General features: G+C 47.5%; 1 protein-coding gene across 6 annotated transcripts in view; it reads left to right on the top strand.

Annotated features, from left to right (window-relative positions):
- The window catches only part of NTRK3 (neurotrophic receptor tyrosine kinase 3), a 209,968-nt gene that overhangs the window by 104,916 nt on the left and 84,193 nt on the right, over positions 1 to 20,859 (top strand). For all 6 annotated transcript variants that reach the window (XM_086619990.1, XM_086619989.1, XM_086619988.1 and 3 more), the window contains one exon: positions 8,563 to 8,751. In XM_086619990.1, coding sequence (XP_086476116.1) covers positions 8,563 to 8,751 — 189 coding nt within the window. The remainder of the gene's footprint in view (positions 1 to 8,562; positions 8,752 to 20,859) is intronic.

Below are 20,859 nucleotides of genomic sequence, written 5' to 3'. Positions count from 1 at the left end.
TGTGCACACGTTCTGTGTCCCCTGGAGCCCCGGTCGCTCCTCCCGTCTTGTCCAGGTGCATGTTTCTTTGCTGTGGGAGCTACTGGTGCTGGCTCTGCCATGCCAAGATGCCATCTCATAGGGATGGATGTGTTGGACCTCAGCTGGCTCCTCACATCCCATGGCGAGGACGCTTGCCCAGCAGTGGGAAAAATCGAGTTATTACCTGCAAATGGGGGAAGGTGGGTGGGGGGGAATGGTGGAAGGTGACTGAGGATGGTCGGAATGCCAGCAGCTCTAGCTTCTCCAGACAAAATACTGTCTTTCTCCCTGCAGCGACAATCAAATAAACCCCATTTTTCTTCCTCTCCTGCTGCCTGTGCTGCTAACCAGCTCTTCCACCCCACCTCAGCGGTGAAAGCTTCATTCTCTTGGCAAACGAAGTGACTGCCCAGTATCCATTCCTTGTTACATGGGAAAAGGTATTGGCCTAGTCAATACTTGAAAAGTCAGCAGATCCTCACGTTACAGGATCCAAAACGTTCTCCTGGTTACCCTTGTGCCCTCTGTGCAGCCCCTTTCCTGGTCATGCACTTTCTGAGTTGAAGGGGTTTGGTGCTGCTGGGCTGGGAGCTTTAAGCCTGGATGTTAAAATTCCTTCTTTGCCTCCCTGCGGGTGCTGGCTCACTTTGCTGTCACGCATGGCCCTGGCTTGTCAGGTCCCTCCCTTTTTAATTATCAGATTGTCTCGTCGTTTTTACTGTAAGCGTTTTCTGTTGCTTGTTCTGCTGGATTTATGCATTTGTGCCGTCATATGCTTTGACTTCATATTTCATACGATTTGATCTTAATGTTTCCATTCCTGAGCATGAGTGCTTATAGGATCTGTGTCTAAGCTCAATAAATAAACCTGAAAAAGAGGGGAAAGGAAAGGACATGGGAGGAGTGGGAGAGGTTCGGGGATCCTCTTACCCTGATGGGGCAGGAGTGATTCTCCATACTGGGAGTGCCAGGGTGGCTGGAGGCTGGAACGGGCGAGGGGAGGATGCACAGGGCTGCCATGGCCCCTCTGCCCTGATGTATCCCATTTTGCAGTAAGACCTGCCTCCTTCTCCTTCAAACACCCGAAAAAAATCAGAGAAGGAAACACCCATATGTAAAGAGGGAAAGGGGCTTTTGTCAACGGCAGTATTTTGGCAGACTACTGCATCAGGAAAGGGAGTGCTTTGAGGATTGCCTGTGTAGGGATTGCCCACTGACAATGGATCTGGTGGCCGTTTTTTATACAATAAAGCATCTGCAATTTATAAGAGGGTGGAAATTGGCAGCATCACGGGGGAAGAGCGACATGTCCAACCACAGGAGTGGTGGGTGCAGGGACCTTGGGCCTGTCCCTCGCTGCTTTTCCACAAAGTTCAGTGGGATCTTCACCTCCCTGAGATGGTCAGGGCCTTGAACTCCTCATCTCAATCAGAAAAGGAGAAAATGAATTGCTGCTTGGCCATTTTCTCCTGCCTTTGCTGCTAGAAGAGCTGGAAGCTGAGGCTACGGAGCAGACGCATTTGAGAGCTCACAAATTTATGTTCTCAGAATCTTAATCTGTCTGGGGAATCTCAAGGACATGACCTTTTATATGTGTTGTTTCCCTGAAACGCTGATGGGAGAGCGTGTGCCCCGTGGGCAATGGCGGAGGAGGGGTCAGCACCTTTGCACTCCCTGCAGCCGATCACGACGTGATTCGAGCAAGAGCCGTGCTGCATGGGCCAGCCTCCCCAGGGATGCCCTCCAGCTCCCATGGCTTTTTACATGGGTTGTGCAAGGTCATGAGGATATCCTGGGCGGATTTTGGGGCAAGGAGACAGAACTGGGCTGTACGGGTGTGGGAAAAGCCACTTAGACCTGGTTGAGGTGGTGGTGACAAAGCAAGTGCTCAGAGCTGGAATTGGAGAGGTCTCCAGTTAAAGCCCAGTGTTTTGTACAAGCGAGGGGTCTGCTGTGGCCTGGGGAAGAGACACTGTGATGGACTGTGCTGTGGTTGGGATTAGTGACCCTGAGCATGAGAAGTGGCAGCTTCACACTGCAGGAGGACAGGGGATGGGCTGAAGCCCACGGCAGTCTGGCTCCAAGCAGGTCCCATGCAGGCACCAAGCCCTGACTTGGCCTCATGCCCACATCTGCCAATAAAAATTAAGAAATTGATTTCCTTTCGTGTGCCTGACGGGATGAGGTTCTCTTTATGAGACAGTAAATGCAATCTCGCTCTGAGCACGGCTAGATTTTTAATTGTATTTGTTGTGCTTTCACTTATTGTTTTATGAGTTTCAGTTCCCTTCCTTGCTGGTGCAGAGATCAGCCCTGGGGGATGGTTTGACTTCAGCTCCAGCAAGAGGTTGGAATTTTTTTAAACGTTTTTTTTTTTCATTTGTTTATTTTCTTGATAAGCTGAAGTTTGGGGTTAGTTTTCTATCTGTGTTAAAAATAAATGTGTATGTGTAACCCTGAGTTGTAAAGCCAGGCTGAGAGATCCTGCCTTGGAATTTATCTACTTGCCAGTCGGTGATATGGCCCTTCAAAGAACAGCATTTAAGATTAAGATCAAGATCAAGGAAATATGGAAGTGTCAACAAGTTTCAAGTCAGAGGATGAGGGGATTTTATATGTAATATATATTGGAGTTTAATGAGGTCTGCTCCAGCGCTTGCTATACACTGCATAGTGACCCACTTTACTAGGAGAGCGTTTTTTTTTTCTAGTTATGGGTCATACACAGTTCCTAATTAAGTAGGTTAATTATATGGCTCCTTTATGTTACACAGGCAAATGTGGATGGCACCATTAGCTCTTGCAGTAATCGTTTTTGATCAAAAACCGATGTTCTGAACGACAGCTCCCAGAGGTGTGGGTGGTGAGAGGGGATTGCCCTGCAGCTCGGAGCACTCGCCTCATTGCTCTCTGCTTCAGCAAACCCAGTTTCTGTCCTGAGCACATGGCCTGGGATGTGGATGGAATTGTTTTCAACCTTTCTGAAACCAGGCTGGAGAAACCACGGTCCCGTCCCGGTCCAGTGCTGCACCCATGTGCCTTGGATGCTGCCCAGACCTGGTCTGCAGCACTGATGAGGTCCCTGCTTGGAGTTTCTTTGGAATTGCTGAAAGGGAAGAGCACTCCTTGCTGAGGGCTGTTCAGTTGCAAGTGAAAAGTGCTGCAGCCTGGGAAGGCTCTGAGCAGCACCGGGTCCTGTAGCTAAACTGCCCTTGAAAGAAGTTTCTTTAACCTTTCCCTTCCCAGCCCAGCAGCAGTGGAGCCCCCGCAGCAGCCCCGGGTTATCTGTTCCAGTGCTCAGCCACCCGTACTGCCAGGCATTAGGGAAAACATTCAGACCCTAATCTCCCTCAGTGCAATTTAAACCTATTATTTCTTGTTTTATTCCCAGTGGACATGGAGAACAGCTATTATATTTCTCTTTGCTGCGACCTTTCACATATTTGAAGGCTGTTATCACGTGTGCCTTCAGTCTTTTCCTCTCAACACAAAGCATAATTCTTTCACTTTTCCCTTGGAGGTCATGTTTTCTACACCTTCGATCATTTTAGTTGCTTTGGAGAGGTTACGGTGATAACAAGCTGGAGTTTTTGTTGTTCTTCACCCGTCTGCCTTGGAGCATTCGTTATGTTACAGATGTGCATGAAGTGACCATTATCTTATCTTCTCTAATCTGTGATTATTTATAAAGTATCCTATATTCCTGAGCCTGTGTTTTATCAGAAAGTACAGCTCTTAGACTTGGTAAATAATTTACTGTTATGATATGATCGTGCAAACAGGTGCTTCCTAAGCTATTTATTATTGTTTGCTTTATTTTTCTTAAGTAAGAAGTTGTCCATATAACACTATGAATGAACTAGGCGATTCACAGACATGGACTAAAAGGTATGTCCTATTTCAAAGAGCTTCTAGACAAACAAAGAGATGAAGGAAAACACTAAGCCAAACCCCAGTTTAGCCAATGTGGTTGCTGCTGGCTATGAGACTCCTGCTTGGATGGGAGGAGAGCCATCAAAAGCCTTGCAGAGTATAGATGTTACATGTGTGATGCTCAGAACATACAAAGGCTTCTCACAGTATTTACAAATAGACTCTCTTTATAAATTAATATCCTCAGTATGTTTGTCCATAGCACAGACTGAGTTATTCACAGAAACAACTACTGCATCATTGTTTAGATTTTAAGTTTCAGAGGAGCTTCAAAATATTTTATATTGTGTTTTAAGTTCATAGAATGTATATCAGGAGTTACCTCAGGCTGCCTTTGACTATTTTTCTTCATTTTTCCAGTACAAAACTGTCTTCCATTTTTACATTCCTCCGCCTATTTCTCTGTCAAGTGGAAGGTAAACCTTAATCTTAAAACCTATGCTCTCTTTTTTCTTTTTACTTCATTTTTTCCTTTAACCTTACCTGGAAAATGCATTGCTGAAGCTGTTGAGAATTCTTCCAAATAAAGCCATTCATCAACATTATACATCAGAAACTCAACCTCTTTACCTACTTAACAGCAAAAAAATACATGCTATTGCCAAGATAGATTTAAAAAGTTGAAGTCTAGGTAGCTGCTTTATTACCAGGAGTTACTAATGGCAGTATATATTTTGAGTATCAGAGTAATAGTCAAACCTATAAAAGTGATCGGTGACTGCTTGATATCAATGATGGTTTCAAAGTTTGTCTCAGGCGTTCGCGGTGAGTCTAGCACTTGTCTGAGTCTGAGAAGGGCAATAGAGTGGCCGTGGGCTTAGAGGGAATTGGATCTCAGCTGTGACCAGCTGGAAGAGATGGGAACGAAATAATGAAAGTGATAAAGAGCCATGACTGTGTTGTAGGAGTTAATGGCGTCCAGATTTCTACACCTCCTCCTCCCCCAAAAAAAGGTTAATACAAGAAACTTGGAGAAGTCTTCAACTATAAATTATGTCTTCAATCCAGTTATATCCTGTGGAGCATATTGGGATGAATTGGCTGAATTATATGCTATAGTCCACGCCAGCTCGGTGCCTGCTGTCATCAGAAATATTTCTGAAAGCTTGAAAGCTAGTATGTTGCATCCATTGAATGTGTTCCTTAGGACTCTAAGAATGTGATTTATTTTAGGTTCTTTTTTTTTTCCAAGACCTGTAAATACCGTCAGAGGCAGTAAACCGTCCCTGGATTATTGCAAGGATAGAATATGCTGTATGTGGTGTACTATCCCTGTGGTGTCAGGACTGCAACTGCCTTGGCAGTTCTTGGAGTTTCCGACTTATACAGAAATGAGAAGGGCTTGAGATGGTCATAGAGCATCAGAGTTTGGCTCTGAGGCTCTTGAGAGTTAGTAGATCTTGTAAACATCCAAGCTTGGCAGCACCAACCTGAGCTGGATGACTGAAAGGCTGAGTCCATTCCCAGAACCCAGTGTTTGTTGGGAACTGGGAGTGCAACTGCGGATCAGGTGGGACACAGTTACCTTTTACCTCTCAGATCTTGGACAGGTTTGGGGCATGAAATAGAGAGAACACATGTAGAAAGTCTTCTCCTAAGAAGCAAGCTGCAGAAAAAAGCCTCTGGAGCACGAAGGTCAGGCTCTGGATCTGTAATAGATGCTGGCTGTACTTAGTTTCATAGGTACCCGACCTCCTTCATCATGCCCTACTCCTTTAGATGTAGCTGTGTCCTTCTAACCTGCTTGTGCCAGAGACACTGCTGTGACCTGTATTCCTTAACAATGAGGAGGCAGCAAGGACAGCAAGGGTTAAGTGCTGGCAGGACTTTGTGAGCTCTTGAGAACTGTGTCCTCAGCAGGGTCCGTGCCAGCCTATGTCTGATAGGCTGATACATACCAGCATATGTCTGATGAACATCTCCAGTGCTAATGCTGTAGGAGATGTCCTCTTTGCTCCTTGTCACAAATGCATGATTTCTGCTCTTAAAGCAGAGGACAATGAAAACTTCCTTCACCTCATTCACTGGAGAGGCCTTTCACATCCCACTGGATGATTAGGTACCTTCCTTTGAAGCAAATCCTTGGCTGCTTAGGGAAAGCAATAAGCCCTCAACAGCCTCTTTCACCACTCCACTTCAAGGGAGAACTTTATGGTCTCTCCTCCAATTATTTACACCATTCTATACCAGTTGATATTTTTATGATTCCTTTTGTGAACTGCACCTTGAAATGCAGAGGGTCTCCCCTTCCACCGCAGCCGGGCTGGCCAGCGGTGCAGGATACAGCCGAAGAGACGTACACACCTTGCAAAAGCCAGTCCTCCTGGTTTGCACGCAAAGACTTGGCAACACAAAAGAACAAAAGTCGTTCAAACCAAAATTGCCTGTTTGCTTTTTGTGTTTGGAGAAATACAGCGTGTGTAGTCCCAACAGAGGCATCTTGCAGCAAGAGCTGAATTCTGCCTTTGCATCTCAAAAGCTGGAAGTCACGCAGGCCCAGAGAGTAACGTTAAAAAAAACAACCCAAGAACCTGCCAGAAAGAATTCACAATAAAGGGAGAGACTTTTTTCCTTGTGACTAAAACACCTGTCACGGCTGCCAGGACTCTGCTAATTACACAATAACTTTATTATATCCCGCTTGGAAGAACAAACAATACTTAGCTCCAAAAGTGAGCAGCCTTTAGACTAGATTAATGCAGGCAGAATGACTGCACGGAGCCAGTGTTCACCCTGTCCTCCCAGAAGCTCCAGAGAGTAAAATGACTTGAAGACTCCCCTCTTTGTTGCTAGTGGTGCATAATAAAGTAATTGTACAATTAGAAGTAGATTACTGATGGGAGAGAGGCATTTTCTGTGAAATGTAGGTAAAAGACAGGCCTCTGAATAGGTTCGAAGCCTCAATGCAGCATCTCTGCTGCTCATTTTTATTTGAGCTTCTGATAGCCTTTGGAGCATCCAGACAGGAGAAAAGGGGTGTTTCTAACTGAGTGTGGGTTTTTTTCCCATGTGAATATATAAGGGAAGTCCTTATGGAAGGTTGCAGCATGGTCCCCACATTGCCCAGCTCTTTGGGATCCTGTGTTTACGCAGCATGAAGATAGAGCATGGATTAGGGGGTTTCATCTCATGATGGAGGTGTTTGTGATGTCAATTTGCAGGTTGAACCCCAGAACAGGTGAGAATGGGTGGAAGTGGGGAATAAGGTATTAAGGCCTGATGACCCCTGAGGTTTCCAGCCTTGGCAGCTGATAGCAAAGGCTGAAATTAGAAGGTCTAAAAATAAAATAAAGTATAAGCCAAAAATCAGGGTACAGCTGAATATTATGAAATAGCTCTGTGTGGGAAGAAGGTCTTGGCTTTCAGGTATGGATGCTCTTTCCTTCATCACTTTTTACTTATGGGAACAAACCTGCTTTTGGTTAGGGCAAGATTGAAGTGGTGATGCTCTTGAGCACAGGCAGTTGAGTGAAAGAGTCATGGCTGGGGCAGGAGGCTGAAGGAGGTGGAGCACGGTTGCAGACTGGCCATCTTCAGAGGGGAGATCAATGTGGGTGCATTTGGGCACGCTGATGTTTTGGGGACCTTCTCTGTGGAGGTAGACAAGGATACGTAAATGGGTGCTGGGAGACTTGGGGAAAGGCAAGTGGACCGTGCTGAGGGCTCCTTGCTCATGGAGCAGCAACTTCAGGACTTTGTCTGGGGGTCAGGTGCAGAAGGACCACCTCAAACTCTTTACCAGGTCAGGTCCCTCTCAGCCTAGCAGGGATTGATAACAGGTCCCATGAGCAAGCAGCAGATGGGGAATTGGGAGTTTAGAAGTACTTGAGATGGTGGTAGATGAGTTAGAGGAGGCAAGGAGGAGAGAATCTTCTGGCTTTGCTGCATCTCAGCCTAAAGATTGTGATGCTGTCTTCTCCATATCTTGCTGGGATCTTGCCTGTCTAATGGTGCTGTGAGATTTTTGGGCTCAGCAGGGTAAGGGGGAGATGTTGCCGTTTATGGTGGTGGTGGGAGGCAGCATGAGCTGAGCAGGATCTGCTCCAGTATATCATGGTTCCTTGTAGGTATTAGCCTCACTGAGTGGCTTTGTGTGTGTGCCTGAGTGAAACTTGAGGATGGAAAACAAGACAGGCAACACACTGAGCAAGAGAAATGGTGTGACTATGTGTTTAGGATGAAACAGATCTTCTTTAAGGATGATGTTTCTTCAGTCCGAGCTCAGTTCTGTATTCTGCAAAGCTTGTAATGCCAGGGTATACAGGCACCACAGTGACTGGTCTGTTTCATGACAGCCCTAGGAGAGGACTTTGTGCAGGACTCACCTCTGATGTGATGTCGCCTGTAGCTACTTTAATCCCTGCAGGATTGTTAGCCTTGTACCCCAAAATCAGGAAAAAAACTTGAAGTGTTGTTCTCCACCCTGTGAGCTGCCTGGAGGAATGCCCTGGGGATGGGACAACTTCCAGGAGTGCTAGGACAGGCATCCTGTCCAGGGGCTGGTGGTGATCCACTGCTGACCCACAGAGATCCATACCCACGTGGTCAGCAGGTCTCGCGGGTCCCCTTTCCCCTGTTGTGCCTGACGGATGTGCATGGTGTTTGCAGGTCCTGTGGCGGTGATCAGCGGAGAGGAGGATTCAGCCAGTCCCCTCCACCACATCAACCACGGCATCACGACGCCCTCGTCCCTGGACGCTGGCCCAGACACGGTGGTGATCGGCATGACCCGCATTCCCGTCATCGAGAACCCTCAGTACTTCCGACAAGGTCACAACTGCCACAAGCCAGACACGTGTGAGTGCCCGTTCCGGCCAGAGCCTCCTGCAAGGACCAGGAGATGGGGTGGGGGTTCGGGGGAAGGAGGTCAAGGAAGAAGAGGTTAAGAGGATGAGGAAGAAGAGAAGGAGGTTTTTGAGGAGAGTTGGTCTTGGTATGGTCCAGAAACCAAAGTGAATCTCAGGTCTCAGAAATCACGACATACATGTAGGTGCTTCCAGAGAAGACTTTCCACTCTCACCTTCACCTCCCTTCACCCTCCCTCCGCCACTCACCAGTCACCTTCCTTCCTTGCCTGAAAGTGCCATTTGAAGCCAGGCTCTGCCTCCTCGGCTCCGAGCACGAGGTCCCAGGTGTGAGCAAGGGCTGCCCAGGAGCGCGGGGATGGAAGTGACCCCTGCCTGGCCGCGGAAAGGACCTGCCTCCTCTTCCTCCTCCAGCCGTTTCCCAGCCGTGGGGCTGCCTCCTTGGCTCTCCGCTGGGCCAGAGAGAAGCTCAGAAAACATGGCCGTAGATAGGGCAGATGCGTGCAGATAAAGAACAGGAGGCTTAGATGCTGGTTGTCTTGTTTTTGTGGGCTTCTGAAAAGTTTTTGCAGCTTCCCTGTTAGAAATACGGGTTGTGAACTGGGCTCGTTAGACTAGCAGGTGGCGATCAAGTGGTCCTCTCTGTTTTGCGCTCCTAAACTCCGAGCATAAATGCAAAGCGCTGGATAAGGTTGCGGGAAGTGCTGCACTGAAGTCGCCTCCATTCTCCCCTTGGCTGCTGCTGACTCATGAGCGCAGGAGACATAACTCAGCCCCTGGAAACAGGGAGGAGGCCGATCTCCCAACCTGCAGAAACTCATTCAGCATTAAGCGCTCAGCAGGAGCGCGCTGCTCCCTGGCCACCGCTCCTCCCGTCGGGATGAGGAGCTGCAGCCGCTGCTCCCGTGGAGGTGTCCCTGGGATAGCCCTGGGCGCTGCGAGCCGGTGCCCGAGCCGGGATCACCGTGCTTCACTTGCTGGAGCGATGGGCTGTGCCTGATGAACGCGCCTGGCTTTCCCTTTGATTTTCATTTCAACGTGCTAAATTCCATCTGTTTGTGAAGAGGGGGAGGAGGAGGGCGGTGATCAGGCAGGAGCGGAGAAGCTGACTGCAGCGTGGTTTTTCTGTGCCGTTAATTATATATTTTATGTTTCTTATAGCACCTCATCTCAAAATGATTTACAAACTCTGATGGCTTGGGAAGGGGGGGCTCCCCCGCTTTATTTTTTTCCTTCCCTTCCTGTGCTTTCTCAATCTCTTTATGCGCCGACCACTGCAAGACGTGGGTGCTGTTGCAGCTGTGCAGCAGCAGAGCTTAAACCTGGAAAGCTTAAGTTGTGCTCTGAGCATTTGCCCTTTGGGGCTCGTTAGAGCCAGGCAGGTTGCAGGGGAAGTCGCTCGCAGCAGGATTTGGCCTCAGAGTTTCACTGGGCTGTTTGATTGGGATCAGAAGAGTTCATGGAGATGCATGAGGGTGGCATCTGGAGCCGCTTCTCCCATGGAAGTTGCCACAGGGGAGAAATGCAGTACTAGTGACAACTGCCGTGCTTGGAAATCCACGGCAAATCACCACCCCTGAGCTCCAGGTTTCCCAGGACTGCGAGGCAGCAGGGCTGAAACCAAACCCTATTTGGGTGCTAACAAGAGGCAAACCACAGCTTGATGCTGGCAGGCTGAATGCCCTTTTTTCATTTTTTCTGTCATTCACGGGGCAAAATCCAGGTTTCAAAACCTCAGGCAGGGTTGGATTTGGTGTGTGTATTGTATTTTAGTCCCCAGGACTTGGGCAAAACTCCTGACTTCACTGGTGGCTTTGCTTGAGGCTGGAAAATTTCATAATTCACCTTTTAAATTAACCATGCTTTGGGGATCTTTCGCTGTAAGGGGTTTGTTTGATCTGATGTACTCTGCTCGGCTTAAACCTGAGCTGGAGAATGTTTGTTGCTCCCGTTCTCCCCGTGGTTTTGATGCTGGAGGGTTTTTCTTTCTTCTTGTGCAGAGCTTGGACACAAACACTTCTTCGTTTGCTGTCGCTTGTAGAAAGAGCTCCTCTGGGCTGGGCAGTGCCTTGATACCCAGCTGAGCCTGTACTGATGCAAGCTGTCATCTCCCTCCTGCCACCCACCTCCCACAGAGCTGCTGTGTCCAGCTGTGAGCAAAGGTGCTATGTGGCACCCAGTGTGTCTCCTTTTCACGGAGGTGTTGCTAGAGCAAGATCTTGAGCAAGCGATTTCTCTCTCCATCATGAAGTTTTTCTCCTTCCTTCCTCCTGTAAGCATCCCTGTGCTCTTGGATGTTGTCTGGGTTGAGGACATGCCGATAACCATTACCATGCTGCAATGAGGAGAGCAAACTCTATATGCTTAATGCAGTATTAATAGTACATTGATGTGATATAGATTTCTGTCACCCTCTATACTAGCAAACATCGCTTATCACGCAGGGATGACGGATGTTTATTCCCAGCCACTTAGCTCTGCATAATGGAATTGCAGCAGAAATATGGAGAGCAGCTCCCTGCCCACAGAGCTGCAGCCCCTCTCGCTCCTGCCTTGCAGTGCTGTCCTGTGGGCTCTTCTCATTAACATGTCCTCAAGGAGATAGAGGTGTTTGTCCTTGGGGATGTGCTCTCACCTCTGGCTTTCTGGGATTTGTGCAGTTGTCTCTTATCCCCTTTCTGCTACTGCCCAATTTAGAGGAGCAAGAAGGACAAGCTTGGCTCAGGGTCCTCTTTCCCTTCCCGGTTGAGGGCTTCTCAAAGAACCATGGGAGAACTACACTGTTTTCTCGTGATGAAGCATTGAGTCTTTGAGAAGACGTTCCCTCTATCTTTACGCTGTAACTCCATGGCATGCTGAGCAGCACCGAGGTTTGCAACCAACCCTTGTTTCAGCCATCCTCAGCCCTACCTGGAGGGTTAGGCAACGAGCTTGGCAAGGGGGACAGTCCAACCACAAATTGAAGAAATCTCAAAAGAATAAGATAAAATAGTCTTTTTCTCTTGATCTTTTGCACATGGAAGAGAAACCAAGTGGCATATCTGCTTGGCAGATGTCAGCAGGAGGAGCAACAGGTTGTGATGAGTTTGCACCTCTCTGTATTTGGAAATAAACAGATGAGAGGAGAAGAACTGGACTTGCTGTGGAGCAAGTACTGTGGACAGAACATGTCATGAGGAGATAGAGAGTAAGACTACATAGCTTCAGCCTCAGATTGACCTCAGGTCAGGGGTTTTGGTAATGCAAAACATGATCCAGTCTACTCTCATTTGTGTCCAGAAGATGGCTATTAGTCCTTCTGGGTAGGCTTGGCACTAACAGCAGCTTCTAGCCTTAGCTCCATCTCCTGATGTTCAGGATTCGAAGTTGCAAAATTCAGATTTTGTGATTAGGAGTAGCTGGAGATTTTTGTGGTGAAAGATTGGTAATGTTTCAGAGGAAACATTTTGGAAGATTGTTTTGCTTTAATAGTAGTAATTAATTATAAGCACAATGCATCAGATGCAGACTAGTTCCTGGATTTGATCTCTGAAGCTTTACTCCAGTGCCACAGCGTGGTTTTGTAGTTGCTCTGTTCCCTCGGATTTCTCATCTGACCAAAGAGGTCTTCTCGAGAACGACATGAATCAGAGAAAACATCCAAACCCTAATGGAGAAAATTAATCTTGGGGGCAGATCCTTTGCAGATCCCTGTCTATGTACCATCAGTGAATGCTCGGTTCCCACCAGCTCTGTGAAGCTCAACTGCTGGGGCTGGTGGTTTGCTTTTGGTGGAGGTAGTTGCCAGACACGACCGGAGCTGGTTGTGTTTCCCTCTTCCAGGACTGGCGCAGTCTGGGGACTGGGATGCGTTCTCCACACCGGTGGAGCAGCCGTCCTTCTGTAGAGCCCTAATGAGGGTTTTTTCCAACCTCATTTATTACAGGCTGCCCTGACATAATTACATATTGGAAGTTAGTAATTACCCGTATTCATGCTAATTAAGTAATTAGATATAATTACACTAACTGTAAATACATGGTAATCGGCTAAAAAGAAGTACTTCAGAAAAAACAAGGCAAATCACACAATAAAAGCGCCATCAGCACTCTTTCAGTCAGTACCCTGTCTTTATCCTGTATTCCAGTGCAGTTTAAAAAGAACATCATGGTCATTTCAAAAATCGCATTTTTTAAACAAATCGCTTTCCTTACCTCTGTTCAAGAAAAACAAAAACGGCAAGGATATTTACCCTTACCACTGTAAATTCTTTTTGTTTGCCTAGTGTGTTGTGTTCATCCTGGACATGGGAAGCTAAAAAGTATGCAGCATTTCTATTTTTGGTCAGTTCAGGTTCCCATTTTTGCCAAAAAAAGCAACAAGAGCATAAAAATAAAGCCTTAAACACTTGCAGTTCTATTTGCCTAAAAAAGAAAACTGAACCTGTTGCTAGTGGAAAAGATAAACTTTCCCTTCCCCAACCCCAGGGACAAGAGGATTTGTCAAATATTATTTTCATGTAAAATAAATGTGGAACCCCGTGTGAAGTGACAGCAGGACTCTGCTGCCCAGCGCCCAGCCTGGGGCCAGGCTGTACAGGTCTCCGTTCCTCCCACAGGTCTCTGCTGTTTCTCCAGTTTCTTCAAACTTCTCTTTTCCTCTTCTGTCCTCTAACGTGAAAGCCTCCAGCTCTTCTCCAGCAGGACCCAATGTCCACCACTTCTCTGAAGCAGGCACTTGCGAGTTGGGACTCTTCTGTACTGGGGCTCCTCAATGTCTTACGCTCTTGTCCTTCTCGGTCAACTTGCGTGCAATGCTTCTAGAGGATTTAACGATTTGCAGGTACCTGAAGAAAAGTGTCAGCAACAAAAATCGCTGCTTCTGTCACCTCCCAGAGCAGGAATGAACATCTCCCATGCTCGGCATGACCTCCTTGTCCCATTCTCTACTCTGCACATCTGACTAACAGGAGAGATCTCATGGCCTGTGGGACTTGATCCAACCTGCTCAGCTCTTCCCAGCTCTCAGTTATTTTTCCTCACCTGTGGCTATTTTATGCTCTGTGTCATTTCATCCAGCTCTGAAAGAGCAAACGGAAAAAATATCCACGTTTTCCAGAACTCAGAAGTCCATCCTGTGTTTGCAGAGGCAGAATACCCATCCCACCTGTTGCAACCTCTTGCTCAGCAAGGCAATCTTCAGACCTTCCTGCCATGACGGTGCTACAGAAATGAGAGATTTTCAGGCTGTTTCAGAAAGGCTGGCAAAATCTGTTGTGCGTACCTTGCCCCTCAGCCAGCTCTACAGGTGTTGTCTGGGTGGTTGTATCAAGAGAAAGAAAAGCAGAGGTGGGAAACATGGCTCTGCCTGGCCCCTGCCTGCTCCGTATGTGATGTGCACCCAACTTGATTTGCACAGAAGCCGATCGCCTTCTGCAGCTGCTTGGGTTTTAGATCCTGTCCGTGTCACTTTAGTGTGCGTTTACTGAATATTTGTAGCAACACCTGAGATCAAAGGGGGCCGAGCGGACTCCAGCCCTGGCACGGGGAAGCGATGCCGGCAGCATGGCTGCGGTGGCTGATGGCACATTGGGCAGGGACGTTCCTGGTGATGCTGCTCCATTAGGAAGAGAAACCTTTAAATCATGGCTTTGGGCTGCTGACATTGACCTGCCTCCAGAGAGGCTGTTCTGGTGGTGGAAATACTCCTGGATACAGACATCAAGGAGTGGACAGGGAAATGTTTTCTCATACAAAACTGCCTGCTTCTCTGGCCTGAAAGCATCTCCTCTGGACTGTTTAATCCCAGCGTTCATAGGGATGGCAAGCAGGGTTGTCTCGCCTCGGGTGATTTCGGCAAGGGAGCCTGTGATGTGTGAACTGTCAAGCACTTAACAAGCCAAGTGAGGAAGGGCCCTGAGCTGGTTTCTTTCTGGATTTGGAGAGGCTCTAGGACAGCAGGCTGTTTGTGCTACCTGGCAGCCTCATCCCTGTGTCAACTGAGTTGGACCAGACTGCCCAAGGCATGCACCATCTCATGGAGGATGTGTACGTGCACTCCCGGTACCCTGTCTTGCATCCAGTCCCCTGCTCACCTCCTGTAGGGGCTCACACAACCCTCCACTGCTCCTGCAGCATCCCCTGGCCCCCACGCACACACCATCATCCCTGCATACATGTTCCCCACCTGCTCACCCAGGCACCATGGGCTGAGCACGATATAACACACTTGCTGGATCAGCTCTTCTTCATTCCCCATGGCTCAGCTTCCTGCACGGTGACACCTACGCACTGATCACCTCTGCCTCACAACCAACGTTCCCGAAGCGCACATGGATTTCCGCTGAAGCACCTTCGCAGCTCTGCCTTTCCTCGGCAAAGCCAGGGACAGCCACGATGCTCCTGACCAGGCAATTCCCCTGCCAGAGTTTGCCTGAAGCCATCAAAGATGGTTGCATCTCCAATTTCTAGTGGGTGTTCAGGGCTTGGCAGCACAGATGTGTTTTTAATCCATGGTCAAGACTCATTGTAGAAGGTGAGAGGAAAGGAGTTGGGACGAAACGGGGATAAAACAGGTTTTCATTCCCTACGTGATTTGCCGTGTGCCCAGGTATTGGTGCTTCTCTCTATCCACTTGCACTCGTAGTGCTCTTCACCCCATGGTGCTCTTAAACCTGAAGCAGGGGACCGTGCCAAAAGAAGAAGGGTTTCTTTCACCAGCCAATGCTCCTCATGCCCAGGGCTTCATCCCTGCAAGATGAGAGATGGTGCATGGTGTGTGACCTGAAGCTGTTGCAAACTCAGGCAGCCCTGGTGGTCGGGGGTAACGAAGGGAGGTTCAAGAGTAGTCTCCTAATGGCTCATTGATTGTGTGAATTTTGCTATAGGTCCCTTTAAAAATAGCTGGTGTGTGGGTAGAGTTGTGGTACTGATTTCTTTTGGCCATCAGTTAGATATTTGTCTTGCTTTTAGTAAGTTTACTGAGCCTTATAATGTTTGGCTATTGGGGAAGTATCTGCAGGCTGGGATATGTCTGTGTTCCTGGGACAAGAGGGATGTGCCTGTGGTACCTGGCCATGGGGTACCACTGAGGCACTGGGAGCTCCCAGGGTTTGCAAGGGCATTGTGTTGTGACTTTTAGTGTGGTTTTCAGGTTTAAAATCTAGCTCTCAGAAACACGTGGGGACTTGTCGTGGTCAGACTGGAGCTGTCTCTCTGGTTAGAAAGTTGCAGGCTTTTATTGTTTGTTCATTGTCTGGTTAAATTACGATTCCTAATTAAAAATAGCTGCTATTGTTTAGGAGTCAGAGCAGTTTTGCATGACTGCACACATAGCAGGAACATTATTAGTGGCGTTGCCCTGTGGGACAAGAAGTACAGCTGAAGATCTAGCAAAGAAGCTGTACGTCAGTAGAGGTGGAAAAAAAAATAAAGACCTCCCTTGAGCGCTGCTTTTGGGCTAGACAGCCCCTAATACTCTGTTTGGTCCTGAAAGCTAAGGAAAGACCCATGTAAAAAGATGTTCTCATGTCAAAGGGGGCTTTTGTTTCCCAGCCCGGCGTGGAGGCTGGCTCTGGAGAGATGGTGTGCGCAGACGGGAATGGCTCATCCCTCCCAGCAGCCTGGGGCAGGCAGAGCTTGATTGCTTCGTGTATAATATAACAAAAATGCAGAAATTATCATTTTTGGTTGCTCAATGCTTCCAGTCCCACCTCGGTATCCTTCTGGCTGTATTTCTCTCGTCGGTCGTGGGCGCGGACAGGGAGCGGGTTCACTGCCAGTGGGGTGGATGGGATGGAGGAAGATGCTGCTGTTAATGGAAGCACCACTGCTGGTGTGCTCCTGAAGCCCTGACCTGAAGCAGCTGCCTCGCACGGTGGTTAAGCGTAAAGCACTAGCCTTGCTGACCTCGGCGTGATTTACTGAAGTGAACAGACCCGCCTGAGAACTCAGCAAACCCATTTCCACGTGCAGCTGATGTAAGATTTGTGTGCAAGTGTCTCGAGGTGAAAAGTACATGGAATTCCCAGCGTGTGAGGATTGCTCTCAATGACCAGGCTTGTGTCCTGTTAAGGCAGGGTTTATTGCATAATCCACTTTTAGATTCTTACACGCTCATTCCTAAACAGACTGCAAGTTACCTAACGCTGAACCCTGCTTGAATTTGTTTTCGGGCCCCCTCTCCCTGCCCCTATCTGGATAGATCCAGATAGACAGGGACAAACCAAGACTCAGGGAAAGCATGAAAATTTCTGTATGTACCTTGACAATCAAGCTGCGCTGCCGTCTGCAGCTGCACGTGATCAATACGTGCTGCAGTACTCAAACTAAGTGGTGACTTACAACTTTGTGTGGACTCAGCTTTTCCTGGTGTAAGTCCTGAGTTCCTATTTGTTACTGATGTCGCAGCGGTACCTGCTGTTCTCTGTCACAGTTGTGGGTCTGCAAAAATGTCACGCCTTTCTTTCAGCCCTACTAACCTATTTTTCCTCGATGAATTGGGGCACTGAGTCTGAAGGTTACTATACCTACTTATTTTTTCTTTTAGATATATGTATCTCATATATATGTTTGATCTATTTGAAATGTACTGTTTTATAATGTTTGGACACCTGTTCTTATCTTGATAATACATTTTAACAGGTTTTACATCACCCTTCCCAATCCCACTACCATAGCCCTTTTTTTTTTCCTTTGCGAAGGAAAAGGGACTTTTTTTATTTTATTTCCTTTCCCCCCTACAAGCATCTCTCAAATTCAGGACGAGCAGTTTCCCTGGTTCCCATAAGTGTGACTAGGAGACAAGGCAGCTGAGTCTCCTAAGTATATATGGCAAATTTGCAATTAGAAGAAAACACTGGAACAAAATTACTTCAGCCCTGGCCTCCCTTCCCCCAGCCCTTCCCACCCCTCCACCTCCCTCTTGCAGGATTAAACTAATCCTCAAATGAGCAAGATCTTTGGGAAAGCAAAGAAGCAAAGTAAAACCAAGGGAGGAGAAAGAAAAATCCTTCACACTCAACACTAATAAGGAAATTACAGGCGTCCTACATTATGAATTGGATGAATTTTTAATGGTTAGAAATGCAGTTGATTTATAATGCATCCATCCTGGACCGCAGGGCCTGTCGCCAGCTAATAAATAAATGACAGGCCCTTTGTATTAAACGTATCAGTCATTTTACATCTCTGCACTGTAATTGATGTGGAGCACTGAGCAAGGGGACATAATGGCCATCGGGTGTATACCAAAGCAAAGGACCTCATGCTTCAAGACATACGTGAGGTCTTGATACGCTAGAAAGTTGCAGCCCAATCTTCAAGTCTTCTCTCAGATGGGCCACTGCTCTATCCCATTATTCACAATCCAAAGTCAAAAATAAATAAAGAGCTTGGCAGAGGGCTCCGTGATTTTGAAAGGTCATTTTAAGCCCATCTTAGGGCCCTGTTTGATGTGTTTTGTGCTCTAGGACAAGTTAGTTACCCCTGGACAGCAGGAGAAGCTTCGTCTGAGTTGGCTACCCAAAGCTTCCTTCCTACAGGTGGAAGGAGATAGGATGCTTCAGATCCGCTCCGTGTTAGACATCTTATTCAGGAGAGGGGAGATTGTGCCATCTGTTCTCTCGAGGGTCCTGGCTATTGACACAGCCAGGGTGAGGCTAGCTCAGAGTCAGGGATCAGCATGAATTCATACCAATCCCACCACAAATGTTCACACAGAGGGCCATGTTAAAAATAAATTCTGGGCAAATTCCAGAGATGGGGTGGGGTGAGACTGTCCCGTTCTCATGCCAGATCCCAGCAGAGCCCAAATGTCAGGGGAACCTTACTGAGAGCACAGCAGGCAGATGAGTATTTGAGGGATACGATATGTTTTATCCTCTTCTTAAGGAGGAGAAGTAACCTGGCATCTTGCACCTCTGCTATTTCTTGGAAAGAGGCATTTCTCCTTCTAGCCGCCAAGGGGCTGCCAAGCATCTTCATCTCCATTTTATGGATGAGGAGTGGCAGCTGGAAAGACATCAATTTACTGAAGGTCACACCAGGTTGCTGACAGCTAACAGTCTGGCCCACGTTCAGCCTGCTGGACCGTGTTGTGTGTTTATGAGTCGCCACCTGAAGCCCTTTCACAGCCAGTCTTTTGGAGTCAGGAGTTTAGATGGACAAACAAGTTCTTGGAGCTGTCAGCTGTGTATTATGATCCCACAAAACAGCAGTTCTGAGCTTTTCCTGCTCCTTTCCAGATAGGTTAGACCAAATTCTCCTTTTCCAACTTCATGAGGGCCATGCTACAGTCTAACATCTTTCAGCTTTGCTCTCTGGACTAATTCTGAAGAGACCTTTCCTTGCCGACCTCCTAGGAGCTCTGCCGACCTCTTTCCACCCAGGCATTGCCTCCTGGCCTGCTTGGTTGGACCTGAAATTGGTTGGAGTCTGAGCACTGGGCTCTGAGGAAGAGCTGTTATGTTTTACTTTGGCTTTAGTTCCTGGCTGAAGGAATTGAGCGGGGAGCCTGGGATACAAGCCTCGCTGCCCAAGGAAAGCACCGCTCTCCAAGATGCAGACTTTCATCTTGACCTGGAGGAAGGAAGCGCTTATTGCCTTATTTATTGCTTTTCCCCGTAGCGGCGTAAATACTATATCCATGATAGATATGGATCTTATGAATAATATAGAGATTTGAACTAAGTAATTGCAGTGCTTTTTTAATACAAGAGATCCTCAGCGTCAAGTAGTATTAATGATCTGTCTTGACGCGGTCTCTGCAGAGGGCAATTGCAAATCCCAGTTCCGTGAGAATTTGAGAAATTGGGGGAGAAATCTTAATGTGCTGTTCATCCACTCTGCTCCCTTTGGGACACTCCAGAAAGAGTATCCTGTCTGCTGATTTTTTCTCAGCTTTCCCTAGACCCTCCAAGGACTGGAAGGCTAAGTGAGTTTTGGGAAAACAAATCCCTTTTGTAGGCAGGCTGGGCTGGGTTGTCAGAGGAGGCAACTTTGGGAGGAAATGTAATACAAAGATCCTAGCAGCTCCCTGTGGTCACTAACAGTTCTCCGGACATTTCTGGAAGAGTAAAATGATTAGTTACAATGAAATGGCTAAATTCAGGCAGAGGTAATGATATTCTATGTCTCTGCCGATGTGAGTCTTGTCTCTTCTCCGTAGCTTTAATTTGAATCTCTCCTTTCCACATGCTCTCTGAAACCCTCGTGCAGCCTTGCTATTAAACAGGTGGCTACATTATTATGAGAAATTCTCTATAAAGTCCACTCTTTACTGCTTTAGAATCTTTGGGGATGAGTATAAAATCTTAATAAGTATTAAGATTTAACACCTAATACTTCTTTGCAGTGACATCACGGGGAGGAAGGGATAACAGGACAGTAATTGCGAGGTGTGCTGTGGGTCACTTTGTGCCTTGCATCACTGCTTGCAGAGAGCTGGTAGCCCAACTGGCTTCCCTGTTTGTAGAGAGAGCTGGTAGCCCATCTGGATGGTCCTTCTTGCTCACTGCTGTAGGTGTGCTAGGTGCTGGTGTGACAGCTGCAGAGGTCTAAGATCTCTTTACGCTAACAGAGCTGTCTGAGAAGGTTATGAATGCATTTTCAATTTCTTTTTTTCCCCCGAACATAGCACCTCAAGCCTTGAATCCGGCTGTTAACTTTTTTCATTCCTTTCTTTCTAGCCGCGTTCCTCTTTAAGGTTCTTTCTTTTCCTTCTTCCACCATCACCCTTTTAACAACAATGAGGGCAGGGGAGACCTGTGGGCTCGGTGGCCCGTGTTCTTGCATTGTCAGTCCTGGAGGAGGAGGTCTTGCTGACCTCTGTGGGCAGTGTCGAGTGGGGAACGTGGGCTCAGGTGTTTCTCTGCTACAGGAATGGTAGCTCATTAACACTCTGTGCCCCGCAGATAACTTTTATTGATCATCAGCTGCTTAATCAAAAACTCTATCACAGTTTGCTTCGATTATTCTTTTCCATGTCTTCATCTCTGGAGAATCAGCTTAGCTAAAGTTAATGTTCTCGTTACGCAGTTGGGAAACCACTGCCACAGACTGCAGTGCCCGACCGCGATGGCGAAAGTCTGCACAGCTGGACCATGCGCAACACAGAGGTGGTG

This window comes from Tauraco erythrolophus, chromosome 14, assembly GCF_009769465.1.
Source record: "Tauraco erythrolophus isolate bTauEry1 chromosome 14, bTauEry1.pri, whole genome shotgun sequence".
In the NCBI taxonomy this organism is placed as follows: domain Eukaryota; kingdom Metazoa; phylum Chordata; class Aves; order Musophagiformes; family Musophagidae; genus Tauraco; species Tauraco erythrolophus.
The sequence above is the reverse complement of the archived record's forward strand: the minus strand, read 5'-3'. Positions and strand labels throughout refer to the sequence as shown.